General features: G+C 41.9%; 1 protein-coding gene across 1 annotated transcript; it reads left to right on the plus strand.

Moving 5' to 3' along the window:
• The first annotated feature begins 1,444 nt into the window (after nucleotides 1-1,444).
• On the plus strand, nucleotides 1,445-12,045 carry Ube2a (ubiquitin conjugating enzyme E2 A). The gene is made up of 6 exons (XM_048450419.3): nucleotides 1,445-1,624; nucleotides 1,782-1,862; nucleotides 2,280-2,305; nucleotides 9,289-9,378; nucleotides 10,438-10,526; nucleotides 10,830-12,045. Exons 1-6 carry the CDS (start codon nucleotides 1,581-1,583, stop codon nucleotides 10,956-10,958), a joined length of 459 nt encoding a protein of 152 aa, XP_048306376.1. The 5' UTR covers nucleotides 1,445-1,580; the 3' UTR covers nucleotides 10,959-12,045.
• The last annotated feature ends 321 nt before the right edge of the window (nucleotides 12,046-12,366 follow it).

Raw genomic sequence — 12,366 nt, forward strand, 5'->3', positions numbered from 1 at the left:
TTCTGAGGGTCCCGTTAGCTTGGCATTCAAAGCTCCCTGGGATTTAACTCAAATCCTCCTTCCTTCTTAAACGCGTATCTAGTCTGCGCCGACTAAGTGATTTTTTTTTGATTGATCTTTAAAACTGCTTCTTTCAAACTGTGATTGCTTCCGCAGGTCCTCAACCTACTAGAGAGTCCTCCCCGCAACTCGCAGCTTTTCCACGCACACCCTACCATTCCTTTCCTTCTGGTCTTCTGTCCTTCCAAGGCCCTGCAGCTGGACAATCTCATCCCTAGGACTCCTCTAAACTAGCTACTTGGCTTGTTGAATTGCCAAGGGGGAAATGTGGTTCCAGAGACAAATTGTGAGTGCCCGGAACAATTGTAAACCGTCCGTTTTCTATGCCTGAAGCTGTCATTTCCACCACCACCCCAACACCATTTTATTTAGGCCCAAGTTTAAATGTCGGGATTGAATTGTGCACCCTCATCCCAAAGAAAAGGGACCCAGAGCCTTTTCATAGTCAAGACCCACTTCTTTCTTTCTTTATTTTTACTTTGCCCACCAGTTTAACCATTACACCAGTCTCTTGTGGCTGCGAGACTGTGATCTGAACATTTGTGCTTTTGAGAATGGGTTTCCCTTTGCCAGCTCTTTTCTCTTCTCTTTCAACTTCTCCTCTCCGCTTTCCTCCACCCTATAATAAATTATTCCTTCTCCAAACAAAAGAAGCCAGGGGTGAAGGCATATTTCTGTCATCGCAGACCTTGGCAGCCTGGGGTGACTGCAAGGGCCAGCCTCTGGGGTTCACGATGAGGCTGAATTAGTCAGTGTTGCATTGGATGCTATTGTAAGAGGAAAGAGGAGGAGGAGGAGGAGAAGGAGGAGGAGGAGGAGGAGGAAGCAGGGGAAGCCAGCAAAAAAATAAGAAATAATTAAAGACTGGCATGGTGGTGCAGGTGCACTCTTGTAATCCCAACATTTGGGAGGTGAAAGCAGGAGGGTGAGGTTGTAATCCCAACATTTGGGAGGTGAAAGCAGGAGGGTGAGGAGTTCAAGGTCATCCTCAACTACCCTGTGAGATCGAGGTCAGCTTGGCCTACAGGCGGCCATATCTCAAAAGAGAAAAGAACAAAATATAAAGTAAGTAAAGATAAAAAGAAAACTTCACAGGGTTCGTCTTCAAATCAGCAAGTGGAACCAGAGCGTTCCCCTGTTAAATCCCCGCGAGCTGAAGACTTCCATTTGCTCCCCAGGTTAGCCTTTCCCAGCGAACTTGGCCGCCACCTTCCGCACGGCCGTGGGGGTGGGGGGGTTCTCAGGCCGGGATTGAGTGACGTAACAACTTTCGCCCCCCCCCGCCCCACGTCTTGGTACGGCCCGTCCGGCGGAAGGCGTTCCACCCCCCCTCGCTTTCTCCTCAGGTTGGTTCAGCCCCCGTCTACTCAGGGGTGGTGCTTAGCCGGCGCCAGACCGACCCTCGGCTTCGGAGAGGCAGTGCTGTCCCTCTTGGCGCTCCCTCGGCGGCTTCGGCTCCCTCAGCTTCCTCAGGGAGCGCAGACCCTGGTTTATGCCCCAGCTCTGACCCCGCTAGAGAGATGTCGACCCCGGCCCGGCGGCGCCTCATGAGGGACTTCAAGAGGTAACCCCCCCCTACCCCCGGCCATCAGGGAGAAGGCGGCGAGGGGGCTGCCGGCCGGGGCACAGGGCGGATCCCGGAGCCGAGCGGCTCGGGGTGTGGTGATGGGGGGCCGGCGGCGAGTGGCGGCACTGAGGGGAGCCGCTGTGTGTTTCTGAAGGTTACAAGAGGACCCTCCGGCTGGAGTGAGCGGGGCTCCGTCAGAGAACAACATAATGGTTTGGAACGCGGTCATTTTTGGGTGAGTCTGCGTCCCGGCCAGTGCCGGGGGCTGAGGGACCGGCGCCGGCCCCCTCGACGAGCGGCGGAGGGGGATGGGGGGGGGACAGGGGAAGGGAGTCGGGGTTGTTGGGGCCTAGGCGCCTCCCCGGAGCCTCTGCCTCGATTAGCTTCCTTCCCCGCCACCCGGGGGGGGGGTGGGGGGAAGCGTTTGGGGTTCTAGGGGGGCGGGGTGGGGAGTGGTGGCGGCCGAGGCGGCGGCGGCCTGCGTTGCCTCCCGAACCCCGAGCGGAGCGCGGGGTGGCTTTCCGGGGCGCAGCCGGGGAGGCAGGGACGCGAGCCCTTGACAGAGCCGCCGCCTCCGCAGCCCCGGGAGGAAGGGGAGCCTCTCGGCGGCCACTGACTGGGGCTTGTTTGTTTTTCTTTCTCTGTGTTGCAGGCCCGAAGGGACCCCATTTGAGGATGGTAAGAGTTTCTGGCTCCACCTTTTAGGAGCCTACCCCGCGGGGGAGGAGGGGTCCCCTGTCATCAGCAAGCGCCCCCCCTCCCGCTTAACGACCCTGCTCTGCCTCGCCCCCTCTGCCTGCTAAAAAGGTTGAGTGGAATCCAGTGTGTGGCGGCTCCAGGCGAGGCTTCTGCTTCCCCGGACCCGCACCGCAACCGTCGGACCGGTTGAGACCTTCCAACCCGGTAAAAGTCGCTTTGTGAGGGCCGTGCCCCAGCGCGGGGGGTTAAGGCGTGCGTGCGGGGGTTGGAGCGGCGAGCCTGCCTGCTGAACCCCCCCACCGAGGTCAGGGAGCACGAAGCCGGTCCACCAGAGACCATCTGCTCCAGCGTCCCCGCCCTCGCAAGGGCAAGGACGGTGCTCAGCCGCGCTTAGTGTGCGCTTTCTTGAGGGCTGAATGGGTGCGGGCTCCTATGAGGCGCAATTACCTGCCTTTTACACTGTAACATAGGAGGCTCACGGCCCCGCTACCTTACAGGTGCTCAGAAACGCCTCCTTTCAGTATAATATTGTTCCTTGGTTTTACATTCATTTACGGGGGGGCGGGGGATTTCCTTAGGGTCCTCTGGTCAGGAATCTGACAGCAGCTTCCAGAAGTGAGGTTTGCCTTACGGTAGGACCCTTTTGGCCAGTGTCCAGCCTACTTGAATGCTGAGTTTGTAGCAAGAGGTGTATAACTTAAGCAATTTAGGTCTGACTTTAAAGCACACATACTAACTGCTCTTCAAAAACTTTGGTTTTGAATGCTGCCATGGTGTCCTATGCCTTTAATTCCTGCATCTGGAAGGCAGAGGAGGTAGAGGCAGGTAGATCTCTGTCAATCCGAGACTAGTCTGGTTTACATAGATTCAGGCCAGCCAGGGATACATAATGAAACCTTGTTTCAAAAAAGAAAGCAACAAAGAAAATAAGCCTTTCTGTTTGGCATAGTTACAGAGTGCTGTGCAGTTGAAATACTATAACAAGTTCTTGAAAATTCTTCACTTACTCCACTCCCATTGGTCATCGCTTGAATGCCTGCCTATACCACAATGCACAATATCTCAATCAGAATTGACAGTGATAGAGTTTTATAGGCAGACAATTGTGTGTGTGTTTAGTGTTTTGGGTCTTTTAAGGTTTAAGTCATGTAAAGATTAAAACTATTTGAGTTCATGAAATTCTTTAGTGTTTGGGGTACTTAATATGTCTGTAATTTTTTTCCTCAATGACTTATCTTTCTTTAGTAATGTGTGTGCACGCACACACACATACACACACACACACACACACACACACACACACATACCCTTAAGTTTAAAGGTGACAACAAAAACATTTCATTTTTTTCCAAGACTGAGTTTCTTTACATAGCCCTGGCTGTCCTGGAACTCTCTGTAGAGGTTGGCCTCGAACTCAGATCCACCTGCCTCTGCCTCCCGAGTGCCGGGACAAAAGGTGTGTACTACCATTGCCTGGCCCAATCCATTTATTTCTAAAACTACTTCATATATATGTTGCTGAGTCAGATTGCTTTTTGTTACTGCAAGTAAGTAACAAAAACTTACTGTGAAGTAAATTAAGAGCGGCCATTCTATAATTTGTCTCAAATACTCAGATACCTGTCAAAAACTATGGCTAGTCAACCATAATACTTTAGGCTTCTCTCTACCTCACTGACTAGGTAACTGCTGTTGCTGTTCCATGCTGCACTAAAAAGAAAGAAATGACGCAGGGGAGAGTGATTCTAGGGCATACTACTTTGGTGAATTTAATGTAAGAGCTAGCCAGACTTTTCTCTACTAGACTGGTACTATTTTGTTTGCTTACTTGTTTTTTTTTGAGACAGGGTTTCTCTGTGTAACTCTGGCATCCTGGAACTGTAGACAGGCTGGCCTCGAACTCACAGAATGCTGGAATCAAATGCTGTGCCACCACCACCTGACTGGTGCTACTTCTTAATCTGTAAGCTTTCTGCGTAGACCAGTGGTTCTCAACCTTCCTAATGCTTCAAGCCTTTAACACAGTTAGTTCCTCATGTAGTAGTGACCCCAAACCATAAAATTATTTTTATTGCTACTTCGTACCTTTTTGCTACTGTTATGAATCATAATGTAAATATCTGTATTTTCTGATGCTCTTAGGTGACCCCTGTGAAAGGGTCATTTGATTCCCTCCAAAATGGGCCATGACCCACAGGTTAAGAACCAGTGGTGTAGTGGGATTTATTTTCCTTGCCTCCCCCCATTTTCCTCAGACTATTTTATCCTAGGCACAGCTTATTAATAGCACATCATTTTGCTAGAGGCAGGCTACTTCAAATTTCAAGGGTGCTCCTGATGTTTAAAGTAGTGTAAATTGAAAAGGTATTGTGGAATCCATTATCTACCTTGACTGTTGCCTTTGACATTACTGACTTTGTTTTTGATGGTGTACTGTAACTGTGTATCTGTAACTTGGCATTGCTGAAAGGAGTTAAGCTAAATGACAGTACCCATCTCTGATTCTTTAGTATATGCATGCTTCTTCTGGTGTTTAGACTTCTGACTGGCGAAAACAAATTCTGACTATTTTTATTATTCTTAATTACAGTTGGAGACTTTACAACTAGGGAAGAGATTCGATAGAGATAAATGATAGCTGATTTTGCTGTGTTCAATGTGTTTTCAAATTAAAAGCCCTCACACAACTTTTGTTTATTCCTTGATAGAGGTTTCTGAATCAGGTCCTAGTTAAAAAGAGGAAATTCTGAGAAAAGGAATTTTTAAAGGCAGTTTGCTTTAGCTTCACATATTTAAGAAGAGATGAATATGTTCTGGAAAACTTATACTACCAGAATATTGTAAGGAAATACTTTGTTGAAATATCTTTATATATAAGCTAAATACAAAAGTTATGGGATATATTCTTTATCAGGTCCAAAATTATTGAGTGAAATAATTGCAGTTGCTTTTTAAGGTATATGTGACCTTAAGAATTTGAGTGTGTATATCTTTTTTTAAATAGGTATTTCTCTTTTTTTTTTTTGAGACGGGGTTTCTCTATGTAATAGCCTTAGCTGTCCTGGAACTCACTTTGTAGACCAGATTGGCCTCCAACTCACAGAGATCCACCTGCCTCTGCCTCCTGTGTGCTGGGATTAAAGGTGTGCACCACCACTGCCTGGCTAAAAGGTATCTCTTAAAGTCCACTAAGAGTAATAAAGAATTTTCTTTTAATTATCAAAAAGATTTAAATACATGTAATTTTCCTTCAGGCTCCTAAGTTAGTAGTCAAATGACAAGAAACGAGCAGAAAAGTTTTTCTTTGAGAATAGCACTTGCTTTTTTCTTTATTCCCTCCCTCCCTCTCCTTTCCTTCCATCTTTCCCCTCCCCCGTCTGTAATTTGTTTTTTGTTTTGTCTTATTTATTGTTTGTTGAGACAGGGTCTCAAATATATCACCTCAAATTAAATATATGATTGAGGATGACCAGAGGAACCTAAGAAGTTCCTGATTCTCTTGCCTCCCTCTCCCAAGTGCTAGGATTAGAGGTGTTTGTGCCACATAGGCCATCAGGCCTGACTCTCTGAATTTTCAAAAACATTGAATCTGTTATATCTTTAGGCAGAACATACACTCTTTAATTCAACCATGTCAATCTTTATTGCGATATACTAGACATTTAACACATTTATATATTTTTTCTGGCCTCCATGTTTATTTGTGTTGGTACTTAAAATAGTTTGGCCTCTTCAGAAAGATCAGAAAAATCAGAAAAATAAGTAAAGATTGTGTACAACGATGAGGTCTAATCTTTCATTATGTTGAAGCCTAGCCTTCTGAAGGTGAGCTCTGGTGTGAAATTGTTTAATAGCCTATGATTTTTTAATTGCCTTAAATTTGTTTAGATCTCATGAATTGCAATTGAGGGTTCCACTGAAGAGGCTCTGCTTATTTAATGTAATTGAAAGGCATGTTGCCTTTTAAATGTGTACATTGAATAAGATTTGGGTAAGTCAATATATGAATCAAGTAAACATAAATAGGTTGTTTCACTTCTGAAGGTATATAAAGCTTTTTACAAAGATTGGATTCACTGCTGTGTAGCTCAGGTAAAGCCGCTTGTTCCTCCTCCAGACCACAGTTAGGCCGAAGGCTCTAGCCAAGGAATTTGAACCGGCTGCATATATAATCAACCTATGAATATATGTGTTTGCTCTGTGACAGGAAATTAGTGTTACTTAATTGAATTTAATTATGTGTTTCTGACTGGTAGTAAAGTTCAGAGTTTGGATTTTTTCTCTCATTCAGCCAGGTCTAGATATGTGAGGCAGAATTACATTTATGTGAGACAGAATTCTTCATTTATGAAGAACTTTGTAGGACAAAGTACACATTTGCTACATTTAAGCCTCACAACAGTGTTGCAGTAGATACTATTTGCCTTCTTTTGCACATGAAAAATGGGGTTTAGTCAAATACAGCACCAACAATATATGTATAAGTGTTTTACCATATGTCTGTGTAGCACGTGTGTGCCTATTGCCCTTAGAGGCTAGAAAAGGACATGGGATCTACTGAGCTTTCATGTGTGTGTTGTGAACCTAGCCCTGAGCTTGTTCTCTTAAACCCATTGTGGTGTTGCTTTCCCTGTGTGTTGCTTTACCGCCTTTGGGTATCACATTTAATGATGGTTTAGTTCAGGGTAGCTGGGGTCTCTGTGCTATTTAGTCTGTCCAGTTTTGCCGGGTGGTGGTGGTGCGTACCTTTAATCCCAGCACTCGGGAGGCAGAGGCAGGCAGATTTCTGTGAGTTCAAGGCCAGCTTGGTCTACAAGAGCTAGTTCCAGGGCGGGCTCCAAAAAACTACAGTGAAGCCCTGTCTTGAAAAATCCCCCCCCCCCAAAAAAAAGAAAGAAAAGCCTGTCCAGTTTTAGAGCAGCTTCTTGGTCATAAATCCATTACCTATAATTTAGTGAGATATCATTACTAATCCAGTTCTGTTTATACATTAAGAGAATTCTAAGTGTTGAATGTGGTCTACCATTTCCACTTTTCTTATATTTCATGGTCATTAATACTGAAAATGAAGGACTGTGCTTTACTCTTCAAAAAGATTGCTGAGTGTGGCAGAATATACCTTTACTCCCAGCACTCCAGGTGGAGGCAGATGAGTCTGTGAGTTCAAGGCCAGCCTGGTCTACTTAGGGAGTTCAGGTCAGCCAGGACTACACAGAGAGACCCTGTCTCAAACAACAAGAACCTAAAGGAAAATTTATAAGCACGAAGTATGCCTATTCCTTACTGTTTTGCTCCCTTAAGCTTCTTTATATAGTGTCTACATATGGCCTTCAAAAAGAAAACAGTTTCCAGAGTGACAGTAGTTTGGGGAATGTATTTTTTTTTTGTTTTGTTTTTTGAGACAGGGTTTCTCTGTATCTTTGGAGCCTGTCCTGGAACTCGTTCTGTAGACCAGGCTGGCCTCGAATTCACAGAGATCCACCTGCCTTTGCCTCCCAAGTGCTGGGATTAAAGGCATGCACTACCACCGCCCAGCTGGGTAATGTACTTTTGCAATTACATTTTATTTACTTCTATTTTGATGGTGCTGTGGATGTAACCAGGGGCCTGGACTGAGCTAAACAAAATGCTCTTATTGAACTACACTCTCAGTGTCATATTTCCATTTAAAAAAGCAATTCTTTCTTTCTTTCTTTCTTTCTTTCTTTCTTTCTTTCTTTCTTTCTTTCTTTCTTTCTTTCTTTCTTTCCCTTCTCCCTCCCTTCCTCCCTCCCTCCCTCCCTCCCTCCCTCCCTCCCTCCCTTCCTTCCTTCCTGTGTATGAGGACTTTGTAGCATTTTTCTTTTTAAATTTAGTTTTTGTATGGTTGTGGGTACACATGTGGAAATCACAGGACAACTTGGTAAAAGTCACTTCTCTCACTTCATGCATTCTGGTAATCAAACACAAGTTGTCAGGCTTAGTGGCAAATGCCATTACCTATTTAGCCATCTTGCCAAGCCCCCATATTGTATTTTAAATTATTCTAGAATTTTGTGACACATTCATAGCAAGATCAGGTTGGTAGTAGAAAATCAAATTTTTGATACTGTTACGTATCAGATATAGCAGTAGAAAGATAGTATTCTTTTTTCTTAAGTAGGAATAAACCTATTAATGACAGCCAACAGGAAATAAATTGCTAGCTCTAAAGGAATTAGTAGCTAAGTTATATGTATGTACTACTTTTGTTATTCCCTCCACTAGTGTGAATGATTGCACTGATATTTTAGTGGAGTATTTTGAGTCAAACGTGAGGGTTTTGATAGGCACTACAAAGTTTGTTCTGGCTTAAATTCAATTAAATTTTCATCATAATCATTATTACATGAAAAGAAACCAATGAACATTTTTCTCTGTGTTCCATTTTATTTGTTAATTATGGATTTGCATTTCTAGCAATGGTTTTGGAACCTTTTTGTCCTAGTATACTGTGGACTACTAGAGAAATTTAAGGTAATGCCTGATTGCCATAGGCCTTTGAGGCTTTGAGGGGGTACTGGAGGTTAAAACTAGGGCCCCCTGTATACTAAGCAAGTGCTCTTGTACTAAACTGTATCTCTAGTCCTAAGTTCTTTTTAGTCTAAAGGAGGAAGGTCAAATTTGGGGCTCAGTACCTTATCATTTGAAGGATATGTTTAAAGTGCATAGTGACTATCATACAGCAAACAGCAATTTTGTTTATGGTGACTGTCTTTTAATTTTGGAGAATAGTAGGAAAATAGCTAAATCACCTTCCGGTGGTGGTTCTTAGACTAGTTCCTTGAGATGTGTTTCTTAACTAGTCTCTTCTCTATACTATATCCCTGTCCTTATGTTATCTCATTTAATAATTAAAAATATTCAGAAAGCATTAAAAACAAAGTACATGTGAAAAAATGATAAATAAAATTTCCTATTCCCCCCCCTTTTTTTAACTACAGGAACATTTAAACTTACAATTGAATTTACTGAAGAATACCCGAATAAGCCACCTACTGTTAGATTTGTCTCTAAGATGTTCCATCCTAATGGCAAGTATTTTATTTTTTTAATTTTTTTTTGAGACAGGGTTTCTCTGTATAGCCCCGGCTGTCCTGGAACTCGCTCTGTAGACCAGGCTGGCCTCAAACTCACAGAGATCCACCTGCCTCTACTTCCTGAGTGATGGGATTAAAGGTGTGCACTACCAGTGCCTGCTTTTTGTTTGTTTTGTTGGTTTTTTATGGCAAATATTTTAAATATGTTCTTGTAAGGTCCTACAATGCCTTTTACGGTGGTAATTCGAAATGCTGTTGCTTATGTGAAGTACAAGTATTTTGCTTAGGTATCTTCCTGTCTCTGGAAATTGGAATTCATGTTTTTTTTACTGTATTGATCTATAGTCCTAGAAATGCAAGAGGATGGTACCATCCTTTGCTTGGAGACTTAACAGTCTGCTGGCTTTATGATCTTTGTTATTTACTTACTAAACAAAAATAAGAATACTTTTGGGGGTCCTGTTTAATGACAGGCCAAATTAGGGTAACTGTATTTTGTAATTATCTTCACTAGCACTCAGAAAGGTATTTTCAACTTCAGGTGCAAGTCAGAATTACCATGAAACATTTTCAATACTCAGACCCACCAAACACCAGATTCTGTTAAAGGATCTGGCACTGTTTGTTGGAAAAGTGCTGCTACTTGTCTACAAGATTGTCTTTTACTTTTTTTCTAATACTATTTTTTTCATGGTGTTAAGACTTTTATTTTTATGCCAAAATAAAACTTTGTGAATGTTAAGCTGTTACAAATAGGATATATAGTTTTCAGATTTGATGGGCTGGATTTCCCACAATTCTATGGAAAGATAACCTGCTAGAAAATATGTGTGACATTCTGAACAGAACAGTTTCTTCAGAATAAGCACTGCCCTCCAGTTTTATACCATGTTATTTTCTGATCACCTTATTTCCCTAGTAATGATTATGTCACCTTTTTAGACAGTTAACTAGGAAACTTTAAACTTCAAAAGCATTCTTGAACATTTTTGTCTTGAATATGCTTAAACTTTAGTAGTCTTATGTTTAACATACCTACTTCTGTGTTCTTAGTCTACGCAGATGGTAGTATATGTCTGGATATACTTCAGAACCGTTGGAGTCCAACTTATGATGTGTCTTCCATTTTAACATCCATACAGGTGATTTTTTTCCTTTAATGTGATTACAATCTTTGATGCTTTTACATTAGTGATTATTTTGACCTTTTAAATTTTGGGATCAAGTTTATTGTATAAGGGAGCAGACCATTAAAATACAAGTCATCAGGAAATATGTGTATGTGCATGTGTATTTGCCTGAACTAGTTGCAGTTACTTTAAGTTAGTATGTGGAAAAATTAACTATTATTTGGGACAGCAGTACTGTCATTGATAAAATAGCTGTTCTCAACAATTTCTTTGTCTTGTTGCATTAGGGAACTGATATTTCTCTTTTCTCTGTAGTCTCTATTGGACGAACCTAATCCCAATAGTCCGGCCAACAGCCAGGCTGCCCAGCTGTACCAGGAGAACAAGCGGGAATATGAAAAGCGTGTTTCTGCAATAGTAGAACAAAGCTGGCGTGACTGTTGACTCAGGGTAGAACAAACGAAGAGGCTGGCCATAAGGAAAATGTATATTGATGAATTCATCTACTTCCTATTCCTAATTCATTACATTTACTTTATTAAAAACAAAATAGCTGTTGTGCTGTTTCTGCTTCCCTTGCCAAGTTTTTCTTCTCCTTTCTGTCCTCCTGTGGAGCATCAGAGATTCCATTTGAAGTCCAATGTACTGTACCTGGGTTACTTGCAAACATTACTACTGCATATGTCCCTTTGTTGTATTTCATTTCCAACCTCCAGCCTCCAAGCAGTTATCAGGTTACTGTACTTTTTATACTAAGCTTTTAAGAGAAACTGTTATGTATACCCGTGACCAGGATGTTATTTGTAACTAAATGATTGCTGCTGTGTTTCATCCTGGCCAGTTTTTCCCTTGTGTAATTTGGCAAAGAATGTATTTAGGATATAACCTAAAGAAAACAGGAATGCATCCATGTAATTAGGAAAGAGGAAAGGGGGAGGAAAACTGAAAAATTCTATACTCATTTGTAAAGCAATATGAATTACAAGATGGCACTTATTTGGTAGCAAGGACTAAAGGACCTAGCTAACAAATGGAAGCAACTTTAATAACTGACATAGTCCACTTTTTGTAAGATAATTATTGTGCAAATGCATTGTTTCGGAATCCTGGACTTTGGAGCTTTGTGCTTTTTAAAGAGGCGTGAGAACAGGACTAGAAGCTATTGTTTTTTAAGTTAGGAACCAGAAGATCCTCAAATCTTTTTAAAGGAACAGTATTGCCCTAAATAAACTTTTCTTTTTATGACTCAAAGAAGTGAGCCTATCTCTTGCAAACTTTTCTCATTTAAATCCTGAGTTATTGCTGCATGCTTTCAGTGTTTTGAGAACCTTATTGCCCATATCTGCAATTTTCCTTTGGATATTTACACTTTTAAATATACAGTATGGGGCAAGGCTTGTAAATGTTTTGTCTAATATATTTTAATTGTTAATCTTTTATGCATTTATAGCACTTCTAACTTTGCACAAGTAACCCATGTAAAAACTGTACATTTTCAAAAGTTGTAAATAAAAAATAACCTTAAAATTTAGTTCACACTTTCATTAACTTTTTTTTTAGGGATTTCCTATCTACTTATCTTCCCCTTTAAAAATAAGTATAACAAAAGCAAAATGTTTTCTGGAAATAAGACAGCCAGTACTGTTAGCAAACCTTTTTTTAACTTTTCAGTCAAAGAGTTAATGCTTTTCAAACATTTTAACATAAATTCAGTGTACATTGTAGGCAATAAACAAAGAATGAAATGATGATAGGTTTTCTTACTAGTATGCTCGGTGACTAAGCTCTAGCTTGTTTATCTTGACAATCCATCTCTAAAAAATCCTCTAGCTTAGTGGGACATGTTTATATA

Source organism: Myodes glareolus, chromosome X, assembly GCF_982192425.1.
Source record: "Myodes glareolus chromosome X, mMyoGla1.1, whole genome shotgun sequence".
Classification (NCBI taxonomy): domain Eukaryota; kingdom Metazoa; phylum Chordata; class Mammalia; order Rodentia; family Cricetidae; genus Myodes; species Myodes glareolus.

Excerpts from the sequence above, each read along its gene's own strand:
- Ube2a (XM_048450419.3), top strand. The coding sequence starts at position 1,581 with ATGTCGACCCCGGCCCGGCGGCGCCTCATGAGGGACTTCAAGAG. Across the intron at positions 1,863-2,279 it reads TGGAACGCGGTCATTTTTGG|GCCCGAAGGGACCCCATTTG; the intron begins GTGAGTCTGCGT and ends TCTGTGTTGCAG. Across the intron at positions 2,306-9,288 it reads AGGGACCCCATTTGAGGATG|GAACATTTAAACTTACAATT; the intron begins GTAAGAGTTTCT and ends TTTTAACTACAG.